This window comes from Capricornis sumatraensis, chromosome 3 (genome assembly GCF_032405125.1).
Source record: "Capricornis sumatraensis isolate serow.1 chromosome 3, serow.2, whole genome shotgun sequence".
NCBI classification, from domain to species: Eukaryota; Metazoa; Chordata; class Mammalia; order Artiodactyla; family Bovidae; genus Capricornis; species Capricornis sumatraensis.
The window spans coordinates 20,998,823-21,025,271 of record NC_091071.1 but is presented as its reverse complement, the minus strand read 5'-3'; the positions used below and the strand labels follow the sequence as shown (position 1 = coordinate 21,025,271).

General features: G+C 44.8%; 1 protein-coding gene across 1 annotated transcript in view; it reads right to left on the bottom strand.

Moving 5' to 3' along the window:
* Nucleotides 1–26,449, bottom strand: part of COG7 (component of oligomeric golgi complex 7) — an 89,898-nt gene that overhangs the window by 5,976 nt on the left and 57,473 nt on the right. Inside the window, exons 12-15 of the mRNA XM_068968792.1 lie at nucleotides 22,381–22,567; nucleotides 20,741–20,881; nucleotides 15,098–15,181; nucleotides 10,688–10,802 (exon numbers count right to left, since the gene is read on the bottom strand). Coding sequence (XP_068824893.1) covers nucleotides 10,688–10,802; nucleotides 15,098–15,181; nucleotides 20,741–20,881; nucleotides 22,381–22,567 — 527 coding nt within the window. The remainder of the gene's footprint in view (nucleotides 1–10,687; nucleotides 10,803–15,097; nucleotides 15,182–20,740; nucleotides 20,882–22,380; nucleotides 22,568–26,449) is intronic.

Sequence of the window (26,449 nt, the reverse complement as noted above, 5' to 3'; positions counted from 1 at the left end):
GCTCACTGCAACTAGAGAAAGCCCACAGGCAGCAACAAAGACGCTGTGCAGACAGAAATAAAAAAATTCTTTTAATTAAAAAATAAAAGGGGAAGGCAACAAGAGATCTTCCTCTTAAAAATAAAGTTTATTAGCCATTAGCATTAGATGAAAATAAAAATCACTTAGAGCCCTTGGATCAAGATGGTGACACACGAAGACCCTGAACTCACCTCTTCCCCCCGCCTCCCCCCCCGCCCCCGGAGAGGCAGAGAAACAGCCTCACCAAAACCCCCACACAGCAGGGAGGGATCTCATGGACAGAGGCCCTCCCTGAGGAGCAAAGGGTCTGTCTGTGCCCCACATCCGGCGCCCCAACCCTGGGACCTGCACCAGTCAGATGAGGTCCCCAAAACATCCAGCTCTGAAACCAGTGGGACCCGGGGGTGCTGTGGGGATCTGAGATACCCCTGTTGAGGAGCTTGAACACAGAGACTCATCCTGGAAACCAGAGCAAAGGCAGCAGTTTGAGAGGTGACCAGATTATACATGAAGGAAATTCAGCTGCTAGTCTTAAAGCTTCAGCCAGAGGCACGGGGAATATCCCAGGGTTATCCTGGGGCGGGAGAGGCACTGGAAAACGCCATTCTGCATTCTCCCCCTCCCTCGGGGCACAGAGGGGCATGCGAGACACGGCTTCCTGAAAGCTGAGGGTGTGGGCCCCCCCCATGCTCTCCTTCTGCACCACTAAAAGCAGGTATGCCCTGCCCCCCGCACTCTTTCCCAACCCTGGTTCCCCACAGGGAATGCCTCGCCTGACTCTGATGACCAGAGGGGCTGATGCTCCTGGGCCCTGCAGGACCATGGCAATCAGAAAGTCATTTTAACATTCTAACTTTTTTTTTTTTACTGTTTCAGTATAATTTTATTAGCAGTTATTACATCAAAATTCACATTTATAGGATTCAAAGGACTGTCTTAGAAAGTATATGTAATTAGAGTTTAACAGCAAGATAGAACATATTCTCATTATAGCACAGCCCTTAAAGAGTCAAGGATAACACGGAGAATTAAGTACATCTCTTGATAGACATAGAAATGAAGTCTGTATGCTAGTGTCACTTAAAAACAAAGTTCCATGGAAGTATATACTAAGTCTATGGATGTGAATTTCAGTGGCAAATATCACTGACTTCCAAACAACTGACACCAAAGGGATGCCCAATCAAACACAAGCACGGTGGCTTTCATTCAGCGTAGAGCAATGGTAACTCTATAGAGACCTTGACTCCTTCAGCCTTATGATAAGCTTTTATGCTGTGACACTAATACAAAACACATCAATTGTAAGGCGTAGACTCTGACGCATCATGACAAAAAACCTTTTTCTATCAGAAAACACTGAGTTTTTTCCTCAGAACATGCTGAACATTTTTCTATCAGAAAATGCTGTGGTATTCTGGGCAAGATACCACACCCAGGACACCACACGGGAGACTGTAACACAACCGGTCTGCAGGAGAAAAAGGCCCATTTAATTGTCCTGAAGCTTCAACCTGCGGCACTGGCCTTAGGTTTGCCACACACCTATGGGCTACAGAGGTGTCCTCTGGGAAAGCAGGCAGGGAGACATCACTCTTGCCCCTCCCCTTGGCTTCACCCCTGCTCACTGGTGCCTCCCAGAAGGAGCTTCCACACTCCTCTGAAGTCCCTATTCTTGCAGCTGTCGCCCACGAGACACCTCCAGACCAAATCTTCCAGTCTGGAGGGCAGCAGGGTCCATGACTGCAGCCCCTGCATACTTTAAAAGCTGTTACCTGCGGATCTGGCTTCCAATCAGCCTGAATCTGGGCACTCAATGTAACCACCCTCTTAGGAACAGACAGGTCTTGGCACATCCTGGGGCCCATCAAGAAACAAACCAGGCTTCCTGGACAATCACAAAGGTTTAAGACACAACTGAGAGCTAAGGTGAAGCTGAGTGATAAGGTTCATTTCCTACACAAAGCCATTCCTTCAAGCCTGGGAGAGGGGGCTCTTTCGCTTGTTACACAGAGGCCAACACAGACAGTCGAGCAAAATGCGGAAACAGACGAATAGTTTCCAAATGAAAGAAAGAGACTGAACCTGAGCAAAATGCCTTAGTGAAACAGACATAAGTCATCTACCTGAAAAAGAGTTCAAACTCATGGTTGTAAAGATGGTCACCCAGCTTGGGCAAAGAATGGATGAATGGTGAGAATATCAACAAAAAGAGAGAAAAATATAAAAAAGTATCAAACAGAAATAACAGAGCTCAAGAATATGAGCTGAAAAACACATCAGTTCAACAGCAGACTAGATGAATCAGAAGAATGAATCACTGACCCTGGAAGACAGAGAGAGGAACTCATGCAAACAGATCAGCAAAGAGAAAGAAGGATTTTAAAAAGTGAGGATAACTTAAGAGACTTATTGGACAACATTGAGCAGAATAACGTTTGCATTATAGGGGTCCCAGAAGGAGAAGAGAGAAACAAGCAGAAAATTTACTTGAAGAATTAATGGCTGAAAACTTCCCTAACCTGAGGAAGCAGAAATCAAGATCCAGGACACAGAGTTCCAAACAAGATGAACCCAAAGAGAACCACACCAACAGACTTTGTAAGTGAGATCTCAAAAGTCAAAGAGAATCTTAAATGCAATAGGGGGAGAAAACACAAAACCTTGCTATATGCAAGGAAACCCCATAAGATGATCAGCTAATTTTTTTTTTTTAATCAGCTGATATTTCAACAGAAACTCTTCAAGTCAGGGGGACTGGCATGTTATATTCAAAGTGCTGAAAGGAAAAACCTTCCAACCAAGAACAGTCTATCACTCAGGTTATCATTCAGAACTGAAAGAGAGATAGTTTTCAAGACAAGTAACAGTTAAAGGAGTTCATCACTACTAAATCAGCCTTGTAAGAAATATTAAAGGGTCTTGTTTAAGCTGAAAAGAAAAGGCACTAACTAATAACAAGAAAACATGAAAATAAAAATCTCTCTGGTAAAAGGTAAATATATGGTTAAGGCAGTATATGCTAGTATGAAAGTTAAAACACAAAAGAGGTAAAATTAACTAAAAAAATTAGTCAAGGGATACTCAAAAAGATATATGACATAAAAAATTTAATGTGATGGGAAAGGTAAAAATGTAGCGTTTTTCAATATGCATTCAAGTTTAAGTTTCTACCAATGCATTCAAGTTTAAGTTTCTACCAATTTAAAATATACTGAAGCATGTGTGTGTGAGACTATTATATGTGAACCTCATGGCAACCACAAAGCGAAAACCTACAGTAGATACACAAAAGATAATTAGAAAGGAACTGAAACATAATACTAAAGAAATTCATCAAACCACCATGGAAGAGAGTTTGGTTCATATTCTGCCCAATCTATATTCAATACTTTTACATGCAAACATGCATGCAGAAACAGACAAGGTGGGGTATTTTCAAAACAGAAATAATACTGTATGAATTATTTTGTATCTGCTTTTTTGTCTTAACAATAACACATCTTTTCTGTCTTAACAATATATAAAATCCGTATTTTTGAAGACCTTATCTCTAGGTACAAATAGTTCTACCTCTCATAAAGAAAATCAAAAAGAATTTTTCAACATTATGGATATGTCACAATATACTTATCTACTCACTGAGTAATAGACATTTGGGTTTTCTAATTTTGTCCAATGAACTGCCTCATATGCACCTCTGTGGGCACATAAACATGGAATCCTCTAGGATGGGCATGCAGAAGAAGAGCTGTTGGGTCAAAAAGGATGGGTGTCCTTTAGCTGTTGATGGAAATCACCCTCCAGACAACCTTTATCAATTTATACTCCTAGGGTCTCATCTTTGGTTTTCTTCTTGTACAAGTCATGAGATAGATCATACATGTGGTAGAACATATTAAAAAAATTACATGTCTTACAGAACAACCATAAAGCCAATGCCAGTGCAACCACTTCTATGCTCAAGACAGAGGCCCCTGCCAGGGCATGAAATCCCCCCATGCCTCTCCAGTCACACGTAGCAGGATCCCAGGTGCCATGATAGGCATCCCCCAGCAAGCCTTCGAGCTGTGGCTGTTCACATTCTGCCTCACCTCTTTGGCTCGATAATATGTTTGTGAGAATCATCCATGTCAGTATGTAGCTTGTTCACCTTTAATACTGCAAACTATTCCATTCCATGACTGCACCATACTGTAGGTGTCCACTGACCGTCGATGGATATTCTGTTTGTGGCTTCTGGTCTGTGGCTATTACCAAGTCACCACAAATATCCTCACAGATATGTATGGGGGCGCCTGTGGAAGAGGTTCTAGGACATACATCTAGGAGTAAACCTGACAGGCTGAGGGTATGCACACTGTCACTCCTATTAGAAAATGCCAAACTGTTTTCAAAGTGGATACACCGACTGATAGTGGTGGTGAGTGTTCTCCAGTCTTTTCTTTTCTGGCCTCACCATAGAGCTTAACAGACCCTAGTTCCCCGACCAGGGATCGAACCAATATCCTCAGCAGTGAAAGTGCAGAGTCCTAACCACTGGATAGCCAGGAAAGTCCCCTAGTCTTTTCTTCTTGCATTTGTATACACAGAAGTTTTTTTTTAATGGACTCATACTGTATACTGCATTCAATATTTTTGTAATCTCAAAAATGACAGAATGACCTCTGTTCATTGCCAAGCAAACCATTCAATATCACAGTAATCCAAGTCTATGCCCCAACCACTAACGCAGAAGAAGCTGAAGTTGAATGGTTTTATGCTAACCCTACAAAACATTCTAGAATCAACACCAAAAAAAGAGATGTCCTTTTCATCACAGGGGACTGGAATGTAAAAGAAGGAAGTCAAGAGATACCTGGAGTGACAGCCAAGTTTGGCCTTGGAGTACAAAATGAAGGGCAAAGGCTAACAGAGTTTTGCCAAGAGAACAAAATGGTCATAGCAAACATCCTTTTCCAACAACACAAGAGACGATTCTACACGTGGACATCACCAGATGGTTAATTGTGAAATCAGATTGATTATATTCTTTGCAGTTGAAGACAGAGAAGCTCTATACAGTCAGCAAAAACAAGATTGGGAGCTGACTGTAGCTCACAGTTCAGTTCAGTTCAGTTCAGTTGCTCAGTCGTGTCCGACTGTTTGCGACCCCATGAATCGCAGCACGCCAGGCCTCCCTGTTCATCACCATCTCCCGGAGTTCACTCAGACTCATGTCCATCAAGTCCGTGATGCCATCCAGCCATCTCATCCTCTGTCGTCCCCTTCTTCTCCTGCCCCCAATCCCTCCCAGCATCAGAGTCTTTTCCAATGAGTCAACTCTTTGCATGAGGTGGCCAAAGTACTGGAGTTTCAGCTTTAGCATCATTCCTTCCAAAGAAATCCCAGGGCTGATCTCCTTCAGAATGGACTGGTTGGATCTCCTTGCAGTCCTAGGGACTCTCAAGAGTCTTCTCCAACACCACAGTTCAAAAGCATCAATTCTTCGGCGCTCAGCCTTCTTCACAGTCCAACTCTCACATCCATACATGACCACAGGAAAAACCATAGCCTTGACTAGACTGACCTTAGTTGGCAAAGTAATGTCTCTGCTTTTGAATATGCTATCTAGGTTGGTCATAACTTTTCTTCCAAGGAGTAAGCGTCTTTTAATTTCATGGCTGGAGTCACCATCTGCAGTGATTCTGGAGCCCCCCAAAAATAAAGTCTGACACTGTTTCCACTGTTTCCCCATCTATTTCCCATGAAGTGATGGGACCGGATGCCATGATCTTTGTTTTCTGAATGTTGAGCTTTAGGCCAACTTTTTCACTCTGCTCTTTCACTCTCATCAAGAGGCTTTTTAGCTGCTCTTCACTTTCTGCCATAAGGGTGGTATCATCTGCATATCTGAGTTTATTGATATTTCTCCCGGCAATCTTGATTTCAGCTTGTGTTTCTTCCAGTCCAGCGTTTCTCATGATGTACTCTGCATAGAAGTTAAATAAGCAGGGTGACAATATACAGCCTTGACGTACTCCTTTTCCCATTTGGAACCAGTCTGTTGTTCCATGTCCAGTTCTGAGTGTTGCTTCCTGACCTGCATACAGATTTCTCAAGAGGCAGGTCAGGTGGTCTGGTATTCCCATCTCTTTCAGAATTTTCCACAGTTTCTTGTAATCCACACAGTCAAAGGCTTTGGCATAGTCAATAAAGCAGAAATAGATGTTTTTCTGGAACTCTCTTGCTTTTTCGATGATCCAGCGGATGTTGGCAATTTGATCTCTGGTTCCTCTGCCTTTTCTAAAACCAGCTTGAACGTCAGGGAATTCACGGTTCACGTATTGCTGAAGCCTGGCTTGGAAAATTTTGAGCATTACTTTACTAGCATGTGAGATGAGTGCAATTGTGCAGGAGTTTGAACATTCTTTGGCATTGCCTTTCTTTGGAATTGTAATGAAAACTGACCTTAAGTCCTCTGGCCACTGCTGAGTTTTCCAAATTTGCTGGCATATTGAGTGGCTCAGATCATGAACTCCTTATTGCCAAATTCAGACTTAAATTGAAGAAAGTAGGGAAGACCACTAGACCATTCAGGTATGACCTAAATCACATCCCTTATGATTATACAGTGGAAGCGACAAATAGATTCAAGGGATCTGATAGAGTGCCTGAAGAGCTATGGACAGAGGTTCATGACCTTATACAGGAGGCAGTGATCAAGACCACCCCCAATAAAAAGAAATGCAAAAAGGCAAAATGGTTGTCTGAGGCCTTACAAATAGCTGAGAAAAGAAGAGAAGTGAAAGGCAAAGTAGAAAAGGAAAGATATACCCATCTGAATGCAGAGTTCCAAAGAGTAGCAAGGAGAGATAAGAAAGCCTTCCTTAGTGATCAGTGCAAAGAAATAGAGGAAGACAATAGAATGGGAAAGACTAGAGATCTCTTCAAGAAAATCAGAGATACCAAGGGAACTTTTCATGCAAAGATGGGCTCAATAAATGACAAAGTGAAGGGACCTAATAGATGCAGAAGATATTAAGAAGAGGTGGCAAAAATACACAGAAGAACTATACAAAGAAGATCTTCATGACTCAGATAACCATGATGGTGTGATCACTCACCTAGGCCAGACATCCTGGAATGTGAAGTCAAGTGGGCCTTAGGAAGCATCACTACGAACAAAACTAGTGGAGGAGACAAATTCCAGCTGAGCTATTTCAAATCCTGAAAGATGACACTGTGAAGTGCTGCACTCAATATGCCAGGAAACTTGGAAAACTCAGCAGTGGCCACAGGACTGGAAAAGGTCAGTTTTCATTCCAGTCCCAAAGAAAGGCAATGTCAAAGACTATTCAAATACTGCACAATTGCACTCATCTCACACACTAGCAAAGTTATGCTGAAAATTCTCCCAGTGAGGCTTCAGCAGTAAGTGAACTGAGAACTTCCAGATGTTCAAGCTGGATTTAGAAAAGGCAGAGGAACCAGAGATCAAATTGCCAACATCCGTTAGATCACTGAAAAAGCAAGAGAGCTCCAGAAAAACACCTACTTCTGCTTTATTGACTATGCCAAAGCCTTTGACTGTGTGGGTCACAACAAACTATGGAAAATTCTTAGAGAGATGGCAATACCAGACCGCCCTACCTGCCTCCTGAGACATCTGTGTGTAGGTCAAGAAGCAACCATTAGAAATGGACATGGAACAACAGACTAGTTTCAAATTAGGAAAGGAGTACATCAACGCTGTATACTGTCATGTTTATTTAACTTATATGCAGAGTACATCATGCGAAATGCCAGACTGGATGAAGCACAAGCGGGAATCAAGATTGCTGGGAGAAATATCAATAACCTCAGATACGCAGATGACACCATCCTTACGGCAGAAAGAGAAGAGGAACTGAAGAGCTTCTTGATGAAAGTGAAAGAGGAGAGTGAACAAGCTGGCTTAAAGCTCAACATTCAGAAAACGAAGATCATGGCATGTGGTCCCATCACTTCATGGCAAATAGATGGGGAAACAATGGAAACAGTGACAGATTATTTTTGGGGGGCTCCAAAATCACTGCAGATGGTGACTGTAGCCATGAAATTAAAAGACACTTGCTCCTTGGAAGAAAAGCTATGACCAACCTAGACAGCATATTAAAAAGCAGAGACATTACTTTGCCGACAAAGGTCCATATGGTCCAAGCTATGGTTTTTCCAGTAGTCATGGATGGATGTGAGCGTTGGATCATAAAGAAAGCTGAGAGCCAAAGAACTGATGCTTTAAACTGTGGTGCTGGAGAAGACTCTTGAGACTCTCTTGGACTCCAAGGAGATCAGTCCATCCTAAAGGAAATCAGTCCTGAAATATTCATTGGAAGGACTGATGCTGAAGCTGAAGCTCCAATACTTTGGCCACCTGATTCAAAGAACTGACTCATTGGAAAAGACCCTGATGCTGGGAAAGATGGAAGGCAGGAGGAGAAGCAGACGACAGAGGATGAGATGGTTGGATGGCATCACCGACTCAATGGACATGAGTTTGAGCAAGCTCCGGGAGTTGGTGATGGACAGAAAAGCCTGGCATGCTGCAGTCCATGAGGTTGCAAAGAGTTGGACACAACTGAGAGACTGAACTGAACTGAATGTGTTAACAGCTGTATAGCATTTAGTTATATGGATATACCAAAAAATTTCTAATCAAAATTTCTACAGTTTCACATTTATTTTTCTTTCTGATGCTTTGCTTTTATAAACAATGCTGGGACACACATTCATAGTGTTATACTCGTGATTATTTTATTAGCACACTTATATAGCAGAATTCCTGATCTAAAAGGTATACACATTTCTAAGGCCTTTGACCTTATGTCAAATAGTCCTTCAGGAATTCAAACTGTACAATTTAAACTGTTTTCCTCCACCTTGCCAAATATTAAATAAACACTTAAAATCTATGGATATAAATGCAGTCAATTTGATAAGTTATAAAAAATGAACTATGTTACTTTCATTTGCAGCTCTTTGAGAATTACTGAGGTTAAACATTTCTTTATATATTTTAGCTTATTTGAATGCCTTCAGGTTATGTACTTATTTTTCTGTGGGTGTTCACTTTTTTCTTACTGATTCGTAAGAACTTTTATAAAATGAGGATATTAACCATCATCTATCATATATGTTGCTATTTTTTCCAGCTTACCATTTATATTTTTTACAATTTCTTTTATTTCAAAGTCTTCTCTTCCTTATCCCTAAGATTAATTCTCACTCATAGATTAGCTTAGCAGGTTTCACATTTTAAATCTGAGTTTTAAACAGAATTATTCTTTTTTTCAAAAATTATATGAGTATCAGGGACTTCCCTGGCAGTCCAATGGTTAAGACGCCACGCTTCCACTGCAAGGAGCCTGGTCAGGGAACTGAGATATGCCAAGTGGCGTAGCCAAAAAATTATATGAATATCATCAATATTTAAAATCCTATGAAACTTACAGATTTTATTTGTATTACTTTTACAAACAGTTTGTGGAAATTTGACAACAATCCTAATTCTCTGTGGGATAAAAAGCTTGATGTATTGATTCAGTCAAATGCACTGATTATTCGGAACAATTTCTCTTTTCTCATTAATCTTTCTGTGAAAGCCTAAATGAGAGGTACGGGATTTTCTCAGTACTCATGTAGTTTTGCCATTACATGTCTATCAGCTTCTTCTTTATATATATTGGTGCTGCGCTACTGGACACACTAGGGTACCTGGCTACTACAGGTCCACTATGGAATCCACCTATTACCCACATAAAGAATCATTTAGTCCTAGTTATTATCTTCCAATTTGATTCAACTTCTTCTAACAGTGATGCAGTCATCTTTTTTTTTAATCTGTATTTTTTTAAATCTGTATGAGATCCCTTTTAGCAACCCTTAATTTATAATCTTTCAATGTGATTTTATTTTCAGTGTGGTGCCTTTTCTTGAGCTGCTGAATCCTTTATACACCAAGTGGTTCTTTTTTTCTGTCTGTTCAGCCTTAAAGAGGGAGGCCTATCATGCCCAATTTAGAAATAAGATGATTTTTTGATCACAGAGTACGTGGCCCCTGTTCAAATCTGTCAGGCCAAGATAATGAGGAAAAGGAAATGTGTTCATGTGTTGTATTTTTACCTTGTCAGTTTATAGACCCAGGAGCCTTGGGGAGTTGGGAGCTTGCTGCAGTCAGAGGCAATTGGACAGGAAATGCAAACCTCTGTGCTGGACAGTTTATTTTTGTTCTGACAAGAACTGTTCTTAAAAGGGTCCACTTTACTCCGCACGTGGCCCACAGAGAGGGGGAGCAAAGTGAGTGCATCTAGCAAACGCCTCGCCCCGTGAGCTCCCTTCTGTCATCGCTGAGTGCCTATGAGCCCAGGCCCACTTGCCACCACCTTCCCACACCTTCCCACTGAGGGCACTGGGGGCGTTCACCCAGGGACACCCTGCACAGTGAGCCTTCCCTTTCCCACTCCGTCCTGCAGAAGTCCCTCGGCAGGTACAATAAGAGAACCCCAATCTGTCCCAGTCACTCCTGCGCACTCTGACACCTATTTCACTGGGAGTGTGGAGGACATGTGTGTGATGCGGGTGAGGCTGCGAGGAGCCTGCGATCACATTCCAGCCCGCTGCTCCCTGTCCCGCACGTCTCTCTCACCTTGCTCAGGAGGAAATGGCAGCTTCCCGGCATGCAAGGCCAGCTCTAAGGCTGAGTCCTCCTGAGTCACAAACGGCTCCAGGTTCAGGGGGAGGGACATGATATACTGCCCGATCTGAAACAAAAGAGAGCGCGGTCAGCCCGGCGCTGACGCATGCGTGTAACGACTGCATGCAGGACGTTGATGCGAAGGCAAACGGTGGGCAGACGAAACTGCGCGAGACCTGTTGGCAGCCCCAGGCCTGATCTGCCCAGTGTGTGGTAATATGGGTTAGGCAACGTCTGAAAAATAAGAGCACTGCCAGTCTGCATGTAGACCATAGATTTCATCCTTCTCACTAATGGCCTCAATATTTCTGGAATGCATTCAATGTGAGCTCTACCGCAAATGAGTAATGGATTACCAGAGTGCTTTGTAAAACTTAAAGCGCTTGTGTAAATATGTTATTATTATTGTTCATGGATGAAAAAAACCGGTAAGATGCTAATGTCAACAAGTGCACGGTCAAGCAAGAATTTCAATCGTGTCTTCTGGGTTTGGATCTGTGTCTCTTCCTTCCAGGTTACTGAAACGGGTGAAGGAAGAAATTTTGTTGGGGGAGGGAGGAAAAAAAGCAGTTTATAAGTTAATTTGGAGGGGAAATTGTGCGTTTTCATAATACAAACTCTAGAAAACCTTCTTGGTTGGTGAGGAATCGCAAAGGTAGGGTTACAAGACATTAGAGATGAGCCATAAAGTAACTCAGGGTTAGTCATGTGTGTGTCATCATGGATACATTTTAGACACCTATTTCTATTACAACTCACAATTGTTTAGTACAAAGTAAAGGTACGCATAAGATATGTTTCGTTCCAAAATGAAATTGATTTTCAGGTTATGACAATGTGATATCTATTTTCTTAAAAAAGCACTGGAGCCTGTTGCTTTTTTTTTTTTTTTGGTCTTCATATTGATTCTATACATTCATTCCCACTTAAGAGTTGATACTGAGTCTGCCAGCTAACGTCCCAGGACTATCTGAGAAAGATCTTCTCAATCTGGCCTTACATACGCTCATACTGTGGCAGGTGTCCAGAAGTTAAGGCAGACTCCCAAAAGCTACCAGCCCAGAATAACGCCTTCATTTCCAAATATTTAATGCAGTCCACTGTGCGAATAAGAAATTGTTAGTTTGGTGTCCTTTTAAAGAGGTCCATACACAGATGGTAAAATAAATGAAATCAGCACCTTTTCCTTTCATTTACTTACCACAATCTTTCTTTCAAACTAGACAAGTGGTCGCGTACCTTGCTAATAACCACAACCACTGTACATTACAGCTTGAAATGGCAACAAAATCATCATTTTCCCCCAAGGCTGGAGGAAGAGAAGGATGCTGACTTTTGGGGTTAGAATTTCTTCGTTTCAGTTCCACTCAGCCAGTACTTCCTGAATACCTACTATGTGCAGAGATCACAGGCATATTCTTGTATTTGGTACCTCTTTCACCTGTAGCCAGTTTTACTTGAAATAAAGAATCGTCATCATTATGCCTTGCATCTATGCTGTTTCATTTTTTCCAAGGACATTCTGTTTCATCCCCTCATAATGCTCACACAGTTCTGTGTGGGTGAGAGCACCCACCAACAAGGCAAAGTGTCAGGTACAAATTTTCAACCATCTGACACCTCGAACTTCAATTAATGGGCCTCAGATTGTGGGGATCACTGTGATTCCTAGAGAGATTCCATGATACCAGGTTTCTCTCGGGAGTTCTACATTTATTTTTTAGAATTCAATGTGGGAAAAGATGTTTCTCATCAGACCTCTAGAGGTTTGTCTACTATTCTCACATATTCAATAAATACTCGCCAATATCCTGTCTAGGTAAGCACAGTGACTCAGGAAACATGAAACCCTCTGTGGCCGGAGGACCAGGGTTTGAGTTCTGGCTCTCCCACTGTGTGACGTTGGGCACCTTACTTTACCAGCCGGGGCCTTGGTTTCATCATCTCTGAAATGAGGGTGATCTCACACTTACTTCGAAGGGCTGTGGCAAGGATGAAATTAATCCTGTGTGAGACACACATATAGCATCCTGGCATCCTAAGAGAGCGGCTGCCAGATAAATGGCTTCCCCGCCCCACTCCCATCCCCCAGAGCCTCGGTGCTGCTGATGTGAAAACATGGCTGCCACCAACCGGCTCACCAAGTTGCTGTGAAGATAAACCTTGGCCTAGGACTTCCCTGGTGGTCTGGTGGTTAAGAATCCGCCTGCCAATGCAGGGCAACACTGGTTCGATCCCCAGTCTGGGAAGATCCCACATGCCTCAGGGCACCTCACCCTATGCTCCTCGACTACTGAAGCCCTCACACCCCAGAGCCTGTGCTCCACCACAGGAGAAGCCACTGTGTCTAGAGAAAGCCCAAGCACAGCAACAAAGATCCAGCAGGACCAAAAAGGATAGCTACATGATTTTTAAAAGTCAATCTGAAAACCTTTCGAGTCCCTTCTGGAAAGCAACATCATTTCTGGAATCAATTTACAGTGCAACACACAAGTCTGGAGAAGGAAATGGCAACCCACTCCAGTATTCTTGCCCGGAGAATCCCATGGACAGAGGAGCCTGGCAGGCTACCGTCCATGGGGTCGCAAAAGTCAGACATGACTTAGCGGCTAAACCACCACTGCGACACAAATCTCAATCCTAAAAATGAGAGTCTTCTCATTGGCTGTAAAGACTGCTCACATTTTTTTGCTCCCTCAGTCCAGGATATTGGATAATGCCCTGAAAACAGGAAAACAACTGCCTTGTGCACAGTGACACTGCTCAGTGAAGAGTGTGGAAGGTCATTCTCTTTGCTACTCACCAGTGCGATCACACAGGCTTCCTCTAACTGTACCGTGTTTACTTTTAAAATTCTTTCCCATCTTTTCAGTAGTCATGACTTACAAAGGGGTGGGTCCTAAAGTGAATGCTCATGGCAGAGATCACCCACCTCAAAATCACCCCTGAAAAAATCACAGAACTCTCCCACAGTGTGGGGAAGACATGATTGGGATCTGCTGCTCCCGGATGGTATTTCTTAGGTTCGCTGACATTTAAAAACAACGGAGCTGTGTTGCATACAGGGTTATCGTTACCATCTTTCTAAATTCCATACATACGCATTAGTACCTGTATGCGAGACAGCAAAAGAGACAAAGATATATAGAACAGTCTTTTGGACTCTGTGGGAGAGGGAGAGGATGGGATGATTTGGGAGAATGGCATTGAAACATGTATAATATCATATATGAAATGAAAAAAAAAAAAAGCAACTGGTGTATACTTCAATTAAAAAAAATTTAAAAAAATAAAACTTTTTCAGATTTAACTATTAAAAAAAAAAAAACAACGGAGCTAGACTGCAGGAAGGGCAATGAAAGGAGAGGCCACATGCAGATGTCTGGGAGACAATCAGCTCCCAAGGGTGAAAGGTGAAGGGGCAAAGGCCTTGAGGTGCCCCTGTACCCCTGCAAGGCTCACTCTGCTCTTTGTTAACATTAAGCCTGTATAACTAAAATTCTTGTAGAGATTTACTTGAAAGTGAAAGTATTAAGTCGCTCAGTTGTGTCCGACTATTTGCAACCCCATGGACAGGCTCCTGTGTCCATGGAATTCTCCCAGCAATAATACTGGAGTGGGTAGCCATTCCGTCCTCCAGGGGATCTCCCCAACCAAGGGATCAAACCCAGGTCTTCCATATTGCAGGCAGATTCTTCACCGGCTGAGCCACCAGGGAAGAGATGTACCTGCTGCTATGAAATTAAACATGAGCACACGGGCCTGGTATAAGGTAGGTGCTCACAACATGTTTCTTTGGATTTGAACTCAGAACTACGATACACTGTTCTTCTGAAAAGTCATGAAGAATCTGACCACCATGCTTCCCATCTTCCCAAGTTCTGAATCTCCTACTGCAATGGTCTCCCACATCTTTGATCCAGGGACCAGTTTCATGGAAGACAACTTTTCCATGGCTGGGGTTTGCGGATAATTCAGGTGCATTACATTTATTGTGTACTTTACTCCTGATTATTACATCAGCTCCACCTCAGATCATTAAGCACTAGATCCTAAAGGTTGGGGACCCCTGTCCTACTGGACTCACACTTTGAAGCCCTCAGGTTTTGGCTACATCTCACATTGAGAGGGATGGGGCAGGGGCAGGAATGTGTTAGGCTCCAAAATCCACATGTGTTTCATCAGCTGACTTAAGGAAGTCAGCTGCATTTCCTTAAACTCCTGGCTATGGATGGAGACTGTCCCAAAGCACAGGTCCAGACAGCACCGGGGCAGCCAGGACCACTGCACCTGGAAGGGTCAGACAAGAAGTGGTCTCAGATGCTGTGATCAGCACAGAGCGAAGTGTGCAGAGGCTCTTACGTTGCTGATGTACTCGAGTGGGGTGAGACTGAAGGTGGGCAGGTCATCGGTCAGGGTTTCTCCAATGCCAGCAGTGTTCCAGCTCTAAAGAAGGAAGGAGAGCAAGCAGTCAGGGTCACAGCGCCCAGGCAGCACGGGAAAGCACACAAAGAACGCGGCACCCACCGCAGGCGCTGGCGCAGGCCTCTGGCGTCATCGCCACGTGGTAGAGCAGGGGTTTCTCTTCCTCCAGTCATCACAGGGAAGCCCGCCACAGAGGAAGCAATCCTTTCTTTCTCTCTGCATCCTTTCTGATCCATAAAAATCTACAAAGCAGGAAGTCCCACCTTCTCAACTCAACTATTCAATGGGAACCGACACTCTCTGTTCACCTTTCTTGGAAGGTGAGAGAAAGAGCTGGTTATTCTTGTTCTGGGTTTCTCTGCCAGGCACAGGTAGCCTCACTAACTCTGGGGTCGTCAGCCTGCACTCTGTAGAGACCAGGACTCCCCTCTAAAATCCTCTCCAGAGACCATATCTGAGTCGGAAGCCCTGTCTGGTTACAGGAATATCCAAACCGTGTTCACCAACACTGCTGCCACTAAGGTAAAACTGCTGCTTTTGATCCACCTGCTTCCTGGATCTAGGTCTCAGCTGACTCAGAACTCAGTGGGAAAGGGATGAGAAGGATGCTCCAGACCCCACCGGCAGCCCCTCTGTCCTCTCCTGAACGCCCGTCTGGAGACCTGCAGCACTGACATGTCTCCTTTTGGCATTTAGTGGAACCACGACATCACTGTGGAGCCTTCCTGGGCTCCTCTATAGAGTCAGGCCAGTTACCGGTACACACATGGTTACAGAGGTCAGCCCGGCACACCTTCACACAGAAGTCTAGTTTCTTAATTCTTACCCAAGCCACCCTAGAGCCAGCCTGGAAAGCAAGGCCCTTGCTGGCTGGACTCCTGGAGGGACTCCTGAGGTCACATGGTAGCTGCTCTCTGCAGCCACCTGAGACCGATCTGGTTGCTTGATCCTCTAAGTAGCTTTCCGGGAATGGTGTGACCATGTCCGCCCCTGGGCTCCCAGCCCAGGCCAAGCTGCAGCTCTCCTCCCCACGCTCTTGAGCACCAACTCAACTCTTAATTTGCCTGCTCTAAACAAAGTCTTTTCTTCCCCAGCCCTGCCCCTACAGTTTTCTAAACTTCTTGTTCTTTTCTGAGAATCCTTTCATTTCAAAATATCCTACTTTTTTTCAATTAACTCCCCCCCTCCCCCACAGGGAGGGACACAAGGATCAGACACACACACTGAGTGCTTGTCCTGTGCCAGGCTTTGAAGGGAGAGACAAAGAAATGGCTGATCTTAGTTCTTGCTCTCCCTAGGGAACCGAGACCCCCTGACACATTCCTAGCCTAGACCCCCAACCCCTACCCCTACACACACACACACACACACACACACACACACACACAGGCTTCCACTTCAGGAGTTCTCAGTGGTGGATTTTATACAATAAGAGTACAGAGGAACAGGAGCCCAAGGTGGCTAGAGAAGGGGCTGGCCAGAGGACGCATGAGGTGCAGAGAGGAAAGGCTGGAAAGAGAATGCACAGTGTGAACACCAGGCCAAGAAAAGGGGTAACGAGAAAGAGAGAGAAAAGAGAAAGAGGCAGGGAAGGAGGAAGGGAGGGAGAGAGAAAGATGGGAAGGTACCCTGTTACGTCTCAAAAGAGATGTAAAAGACATACCCACCAATGTGCAGAGCTAGTCTGGATCCTGATTCAAATCATGACATTTATAAGACAATTAGGAATTTGAACATTAATTGATGACATTAAGGAATTATTTTTAATTTTCCTTTTAGGGGTGCTTATGGTACTGTGATTATTTTGAGAGTTCTATTTATTTATTTTTGGCTACGCGGGGTCCTTGTTACTTTGCTTTCTCCGGCTGTGGCAAGCAGGGTCTACTCTGTGTTGTGGAGTGCAGGCTTCTCACTGAGGCGGTTTCTCTTGGTGCGGAGCACAGGGTCTAGAGCGCGGGCTCAGCAGTTGTGGCGCACAGGCTTCATCGCCCTGTGGCATGTGGGATCTTCCCGGACCAGGGATCAAACCCGTGTCCCCTGCACTGGCAGGTGGCTTCCTATCCACTGTGACACCAGGGAAGCCCCTAGAGCTCTTATTTTAGATAAGGGGGTATATATGACCCAGGACAGCCAAGAGTTGATCAGTGTCAAAGCAGGGTGATGAAGATGCACAGTTTATTCTACTCTTCCCTCTACTCTTGCATGTATGTAGGAAATTTTCCCATAATAAAAAGTTTTAAAAATAGACTATCATATTGACTGTGAGGAGCCAGAGAAGGGATCTGAATGTGCAGAGACAAAAATCAGAGTGGTGCTTTATGAAGATGGATGCAGCAATTCTCAGAAGGACTGCGGGTGGAGAGGCTCAAGAAACAATTCAGAGACGACGAGAACCCAAACCAGGGCAGTGGCCATGGAAACAGATGGAGACGGATCTAGAAAGAAGCAACCGTGCAACCTGGTGGTACAGTCTTGGCAAAGAGGGGCTCAGCGAGGGAGCAGAGGTGGTGAAGGCCAGGGCAGGCAGAGAGGGGGGCAGCCAGGGGCCAGGGCTGAGTCGTGGGGAAAGGGCACAGCATCTAAGGCACAAGCACCGTGGGCTGCAGGCCCTGGGAGGGCTTCACAGAGGAGGGGGCTGGCTAAGATGAGGGTGGAGGGGAAGAAGAGCCAGAGTGGAAAAGTACTTGGGGGTAAGGGCGAGACGGGGTGGACTGATGTGGGAGGGCCTGAAACGGTGGGCAGAAGGGGTGGACCTGAAGAGGTCAACAAGGAAATGGTGCAGATTATTTTTCAACTCAAAATTTCCTTCAAAGGGATTTTTCTAACCGTCTGTCACCAGGTAACGTAAGTAAACTTCAACAGCCTACCTTGAAAGGGAATATGGTGTTGGTTTATATTCTTGTAATGGACAAGGGCAACACTATTTACCAGCAAACATTAAAAACAAACATTTAATGAGCAGGGTTTAATTTTCAAATCCTTGAGGCCAAAAGTGTTTGCCTTTGTATTGTGTGCTTTTGCACGGGCGCACTGGGAGAATTCCCCCTAATCTCCAGAGCTGCCCGCGTCCATTCCCAGCGCCCGAGCCCTTGCGGTGAGGCCTGAATGAGCAGGTGAGATCAGGCAACCGAGGACGGGGCAGAGCAGTGAGCATGGACCACAGAAGTAGAGGGGAAAGGACAGTGGAGGCACCAAGCCCAGCTCAATGGCGAAGAAGACGAAATAACTGGCAGAACTGAGGTTTCAGAACAGGAGGCTGAGATTTTCAACCTCTGACAAAATAAAAATGATAAAAACAACCAAACCTGGGAGGCTGGGGAAGGGAGATGAGAGACAGAAGGAATGCTAATCCCATCGGCTTTCAGGGCAGGTGAATCAATGCTGCTGCTGCTGCTGCTGCTGCTGCTAAGTCACTTCAGTCATGTCCCAACTCTGTGCGACCCCATAGGTGGCAGCCCACCAGGCTCCCCCGTCCCTGGGATTCTCCAGGCAAGAACACTGGAGTGGGCTGCCATTTCCTCCTCCAATGCATGCAAGTGAAAGGTGAAAGTGAAGTCGCTCAGTCGTGTCCAACTCCTAGAGACCCCATGGACTGCAGCCTACCAGGCTCCTCCACCCATGGGATTTTCCAGGCAAGAGTACTGGAGTGGGGTGCAATTGCCTTCTCCGGAATCAATGCTAGTATCTATCTAAAATGGAAACGTGACTAACAAAAACAGTGACTCCATCTACCAGGAATTTTTATAATCTTTCTTTCTTGATCTTGCAAAGATCTTCTGGGAACTGATACCTTTCATGGTGAAGAAACTATTATCTCAAGTTCAACCATTCCTTTGGTTCATTTGTTTTCTAAAGTCAAATAAAATCTATGTTGCACACATTTGATTTTTTTAAAAATCAGCATGAGTAGTACAATTCCATTTCTTCCTGTGGACTATCTATCTACCAATGCCCACCCAGCCCTCAGCATGTGAATGGACAGGAAGATATATCTGGCTTGATGATTTCTGGATGGAGGTACCTTGAAGGGGCTTACTGCTTCTATTCCTTGTACTTTCCTGTATTGTTTGAATTTCTGAAAAATGAGTAATTTTTATGTTTAAAAACTATCATTACTCTTAAAAACTAATAATCACAGAAAAAAAGAAAACCACTACTTATTCAGCAACTACTCTGGGCTGGGATTGTGCTAAATTCTATCATATACGAAACCTCACTTAATCTTCACATATTCATATGATGACCATCACTGTATCCCCATTTTAAGGATAAGGAAATGCTCTAACAGCCTCGGCCACGTGACCCAGCAAGACCACATATGGCTGTCTGGGTGTAGCTATGGTGACATCGCTTCTGCTAGGATGTGACAGCAATAGCCACCACACCACCCACCCATGGTTGCAACGTAAGATCTGGTTAGAGAAGACCTCACAGCATTTTGCACAAGACTTGACCAAATCGTACAGTGGATGAGAGAGTGGCCCTCAGCTCCCGATCTAGTATATTTTCCAGGGGACAGCAGAAAGCAAAGGACCTATTGGTGAGCAAAAGCCCATAAATGGGTCCTTCCCCCCAAAATTATCTTTCTCTCTTTCTTTCATCCATTACTTATTTTGGCTGTGCCAGGTCTGAGGTGCAGCATGTGGAATCTAATTCCCTCACCAGGGATCAAACCCAGGCCCCTTGCAAAGGGAGTGAGGAGTCTTAGCCATCAGGGAAGTGCCCCCCAAAATTATCTTTTAAAAAAATCCTAATTTCCAAAAAGAGAACAAAGAATGATAAAAAGCCAAATCCAAATAGACTTGAGAAGTCCGTAAGAAAAATTAATCAGGGGACTGTCTCAGAAATCTGAAAGGAAACCTGAGATCTGGACCCAGAGAAAGTCAAGAGCCAGTAGAGAAAACAGAGGACTGGGGGGGCAATTCCTTGAAAAGCAATAAGGACAAGCAGAGAAGAGAAAAGGGAGCAAGGCATTCCAAGAATAACCAAACAGCAAGAGTATCAAAGATAGAAAAGAGCATTACCCTTCAAACTCCCCTCAAAAACACCAGACCACACCCGGTAAGGCACTCTCCTGGGTCAAGTTCCAGAACCAAGTCTCCACAAACATCTGGCAGGAGAACAGCTCGACCTCATCAGACAGCTAGCTCCTCTGAGTAGCCGTAGCCTATCCAATGGCACATAAGCTCCCTTGCTTCCCCCTGAGAGGCCACAGGTAAGCTTCTCCAAATGGTGAAAGTTAATCAAGCAAGAGGAATAATCCCAAAAAACAATCTGAAACCACAGCGTCGCAGTGACCACTATTAAGATGAGACAGCCCCTTGGCAGGGGTTAGTGATGATCTGTTATGTAACCTTTAAGAAGAATAAATTGCTTGGGAACAGAAAAAAAAAATATATAGATATATATATATATACAAGACAGTCATGCTAAACAATGAATTATAAGGGAACAGTGACTCTGCAGTGAGGCTTCTAGCCCAGGAGCGTCAAAGCGGGCCCCTCCTAATGCCCAGGAAAGGGATGATAGGTCCAGCACAGGGGGTGAGCAGGCGCATTGGCTGACTGGTGGGAAACTCACATCCATCTTGGGAATGAGGAGCAGCTGCTGTTTGATGCGCAGGAAGACCGAATCGAAAGCCAGCTGGTGGGCCTGCTGGTTAAGCCGAGTCAGAGCCGATCGCGACGCGGACAGCAGGTGGTGGTTACTCGACCCTTTTTCCTATGACAAGAAAATGCAGAAGGCAGGTTGTTAGGCCCTGAATGCAACCGAGGGATGAGCTAAACGTTTTGAAAAGCCACTGAAAGGAAAACAGCAAGAGGGTTCTCGACAGTGATGGTTTCTGATCCTGGCTGTGCTCGGGACCCCGTGGGGACACGCTGAGTCACAGACACCCAGGATCTGCTTGAACCACCAAGTCTGGGTATTGTATTCACTTTCCCAGGTGATTCTGATGCACTTAAACTAATATCAGCTCATGGAGTGACAGTTTACGAAAAATTAACCTGTGACTGTCCCTCAAGGGTACAGAAGAAAGGAAAAAAAATTGAGATGTGTCAAGTAGAAACAAGAGTGACAGGCAGAGCCCTGATTCACAGGGAGGTCAATAACTCTCGGCCGTACACCAGAGCATGCACCCCGCCGTGTGAGTCCCAAGGTATTCCAAATAGCCTGAGAAAATACAGAGGTGGAAAATGTAACCTTCGTTTTGCTATTATTAGTGAACCGATAACGACAAACAGACATAAATCAGATCAGCAATAAAGATAAACGGAGTTGCTTTAACCTAATCGCAGAGCATGGATGAGCGAACTTGCAGAATGGCTCTGAGAAGTGTTTGCCAAGCTCAAACGCAGCCAGGTGGTAGGTGAAGGTGCAGAGGGGTGGGGGAGACCCTTGCGAGGGCAACGCTGAAGCCTCAGACACATCCTGAGGGCCATTGTGCGCTCACCTCCAGAGCGTGAGGCCCAAACAGACAATTTCAGATTGAATGTGGTGCTCTGGGAACAGTACTATCTCCTCTACTTATCACCAAGAGACTGAGATTCAAATCAGACTGGGGGTGGTGGGGAGGAAGTTTCTGGAAAGGATGCCATGGACCGCTAAGAACCTCGGGTTATTCTCAGGGAGCCTATGGCTCATTCCATTTGTCAGGAGGTTGCTCTGCCCCTGGAACCCAAGGGGGCCCAAAGCTCAAAGTCAAGGTCAGTTTTATTGCAGACAAACAAATCTAACGCTGATTCCCACGTCCCTGTGCTGCCACATGGAGAAGCTTGCGCTGGGGGAGGAGGTGTTCGTGCTTGGCTTCTCTCTACCCTTGCTCCTCCCCTGGCTGCTGGGCTGGGGGCCACCTTCCCAGGTTCTGTCCCTGTGTGGGAGTCCAGGGCCGTCCAGCTCAGCCCACCCTGCTGACAAGTTAACTCTGGGGGAAGAATGGCAAGCTCATTTGGCTACAGACCTAGAGCTGCATTTTCCAACCTATCTTTCAGTAATAAAGCTTTGTTAATCTGACTCCTACAACTGTGCTTCAGTTGGTTCGACTCCGGTTTAGTGGCTCGGCTTCTTAAAACCCCAACAAAACTGAGACAGAGACGCAGGAGCAGGCTTTGCCACAGCTCAGGGCCCACACACAGGGGGCAGAGCAGCCGGGTTAGGGAAAGGGTGAGTGACAAGGGAAAAGCTTTCAAGAGCACAAGAATGCCATCAGTCTGGTCTCATACCTTGAGGGTATAAAGTATTTCCATTAAACTGCCATATTCAGCAGGGCTATCTTTCTGGAGGTAATTATATTCTTGCCATGGGTTCTTGGCAGAGCTCTTCTTGTCTGTCAAGATGCTATCTTGAAAACCGGTCAGGCTCCGAGGGCTGAAGGAGTCAGAGAGATACTTCCCAGCTGTGGACAAAATCCTGTAATGAAAGCGATGGGCATTATGTCCTGAGCCACGTGTATGGAACTTCCTTCTTGGAGCATTCACGCTCCTCCCTGAATCCCAGGACCTCCTCATGAGGCACACAGATGCCATTCATCCTTCGGGAGGGAGGTGGACGTCAGGTGCACGATGAACACCAGACGTTTTCATTTCCTGTTTTAACACGCTTTAACAGAATATGCCATCGTCCTAATATGACGCCCAGCCTCAGGGCAGCTGTCAATTCACTGCAATCCGGAACACTGTGCACTTTCTACATATGAGTTCTGTGAGCATCTCTTTGGAATGGTCAAAGCCAAGGGAGCCACCAGGCCAATGGTCACAGAGGCACTGGACTTGGCAGTGGGACAGCTCGTCCCTGGAGCTCCCTGCACAACTCTACCCACGGGACTCACGCTCTCATACATACTGGGCTTCTGCACTGTTGTGCCCATCAGCACCAAAAAGCTTACTCTGCAGTTCAGAGAGACATATTGAGGGAAGTTGGCGCTTTCCTGAGAAGGAACAAAGACTGCGGGGAGGTTCTAAGGGAAGATCAACCTCTAGCGTGGCTTGGGGAGTAGACTCCCTGTCTCTATTGAAGATGACCTCCCTTGATGGACGCTGAAAACCTTCGCTCCATTCCTCCTGAGCCCAACTTCACTACTTGGCTCACACATTTATATGTGTAAAGGATTATACGAACCTGTGGGGCCAGGAGACTAGACACTGTTGTACATCTCAACCATGCCTAATTCCCCAACCCCTCCTTCACCGTGATTTCTTATGAAAAGCATAACTTTGGACACAGCAGCTTTTAGGTACTTCTTCAAAAACAAATCCCATGACTTCATCAAGAAATGCCTGAATCTGCAAACAAATGCTGGGGACAGGATCCTCCTCAGGAACCAGAGCTGACACAAGCAGCTATCTTCCTCTGCCATTCAGGTCAAGTCAGTTTTCCCTGTCTCTTATGCCCACAGGTCATTCTGGTCGGATCTTTTTCCATGGAACCATGGCCTGTCCCTGCCACTGCCTTACTTTCAAGTCTTCACTGTTTCTTGCCTGGACCACAGTGGCCATCCCTTCCTTGCTTCATTTAATCTGTCCTTGAGGGTTACTGGAATGATCTTTTCTAAATACAAATCTGATTTTATCTTTTTCCTAAAGACATGCCAGTGTCCCACAGGATAAAACTAAACATGCCTGGCATGATACCCAGGGCCCTCCATCACTGGAGCCCCTATAGGCTTACAGACATTCCTGTTCCCATGCCAACCACCCCCAGCTCAGCCCACCCAGCATGCTTCAGGCCCTTGCATGTCTTGCTCACAGGCTGCTGTGATCTGAAATGCTCTCCTCTCCCTGGTGCCCCTGGAAAGATCCTACCCCTTCTACAGGGACTGCTCTCCTGTGCCCAATCGTACCCCTCAGGCCTCAGTCCTCTGACCTCACCAGCCTCTCACCTCTTATACATTTAGCACATGCTCTCCCATTCCTCTCCATCAGATGGTGAGGCTGAAACACACCAAGTGTTCTTCATCTCTGAATTCCCAGCACTTAGCCAAGAAGTTATGTCTACCACCGTGGGCAAGAATCCCTTAGAAGAAATGGAGGAGCCCTCACAGTCAACAAAAGAGTCTAAAATGCAGTACTTGGGTGCAGTCTCAAAAGCAACAGAACAATCTCTGTCCGTTTCCAAGGCAAGTCATTCAATATCACAGTAATCCAAGTCTATGCCCTGATCAGTAATGCTGAAGAAGCTGAAGTTGAATGGTTCTATGAAGCCCTACAAGACCTTCTAGAACACCAAAAAAAATGTCCTTTTAATCACAGGGGACTGGAATGCAAATAGACGAGTTTGCTCTTGGAGTACAAAATGAATCAGGGCAAAGGCTAACAGAGTTTTGCCAAGAGAACATACTGGTCATAGCAAACACCCTCTTCCAACAACACAAGAGAAGACTCTACACATGGACATCACCAGATGGTCAACACCGAAATCAGATTGATTATATTCTTTGCAGTTGAAGATGGAGAAGCTCTATATGGTCAGAAAAAACAAGACTGGGAGCTGACTGAGGCTCAGATCATGAACTCTTTATTGCCAAATCAGACTTAAATTGAAAAAAGCAGGGAAAACCACTAGACCATTCAGGTACGAACTAAATCAAATCCCTTATGATTATACAGAGGAAGTGAGTAATAGATTTAAGGGACTAGATCTGATGGATAGAGTGCCTGATGAATAATGGACAGAGGTTTGTGACACTGTACAGGAGACAGTGATCAAGACCATCCACAAGAAAAAGAAATGAAGAAAAGCAAACTGGCTGTCTGAGGAGGCCTTACAAATGGCTGAGAAAAGAAGAGAAGCAAAAAGCAAAGGAGAAAAGGAAAGATATACCCATCTGAATGCAGAGTTCCAAAGAATAGCAAGGAGAGATAAGAAAGCCTTCCTCAGATCAATGCAAAGAAATGGAGGAAAACAACAGAATGGGAAAGACTAGAGATCTCTTCAAGAAAATTAGAGATACCAAGGGAACATATCATGCAAAGATGAGCTCGATAAAGGACAGAAACAGTAGGGACCTAACAGAAGCAGAAGATATTAAGAAGAGGTGGCAAAAATACACAGAAGAACTGTACAAAAAAGAGCTTCATGACCCAGATAATCACGATGGTGTGATCACACACCTAGAGCCAGACATCCTGGAATGTGAAGTCAAGTGGGCCTTAGAACGTATCACTACGAACAAGCTAGTGGAGGTGATGAAATTCCAGCTGAGCTACCTCAAATCCTAAAAGATGATGCTGTGAAAGTGCTGCACTCAATATGCCAGCAAATTTGGAAAACTTAGCAATGGCCACAGGACTGGAAAAGGTCAGTTTTCATTCCAATCCCAAACAAAGGCAATGCCAAAGAAATGTTCAAACTACCACACAATTGCACTCATTTCACACACTAGCAAAATAATGCTCAAAATTCTCCAAGCGAGGCTTCAACAGTATGTGAACCAAGAACTTTCAGATAGATGTTCAAGCTGGATTTAGAAAAGGCAGAGGAACCAGAGATCAAATTGCCAACATCTACTGGATCATAGAAAAAGCAAGAGAATTCCAGAAAAACATCTACTTATGTTTCATCAACAACACTAAAACCTTTCACTGTGTGGATCACAACAAACTGGAAAATTCTTAAAGAGCTAGGAATACCAGACCACCTTACCTGTCTCCTGCCAAATGTGTATGTAGGTCAAGAAGCAACAGTTAGAACCAGACATGGAACAATGGACCTATTCCAAATTGGGAAAGGAGTACGTCAAGGCTATATACTGTCACCTTGTTTATTTAACTTCTATGCAGAGTACATCATGCAAGATGCCGGGCTGGATGAGGCACAAGCTGGAATCAAGATTGCCGGGAGAAATATCAATAACCCAGATACACAGACGATACCACCCTTATGGCAGAAAGTGAAGAGGAGCTAAAAAGCCTCTTGATGAAAGTGAAAGAGGAGAGTGAAAAAGTTGGCTTAAAGCTCAACATTCAGAAAATGAAGATCATGGCATCCCGTCCCATCACTTCATGGTAAATAGATGGGGAAACAATGGAAACAGTGTCAGACTTTATTTTGGGGGGCTCCAGAATCACTGCAGATGGTGACTGCAGCCATGAAATTAAAAGACATTTACTCCTTGGAAGAAAAGTTAAAACCAACCTAGATAGCATATTCAAAAGCAGAGACATTACTTTGCCGACTAAGGTCCGTCTAGTCAAGGCTATGGTTTTTCCTGTGGTCATGTATGGATGTGAGAGTTGAACTGTGAAGAAGGCAGAGCGCCGAAGAATTGATGCTTTTGAACTGTGGTGTTGGAGA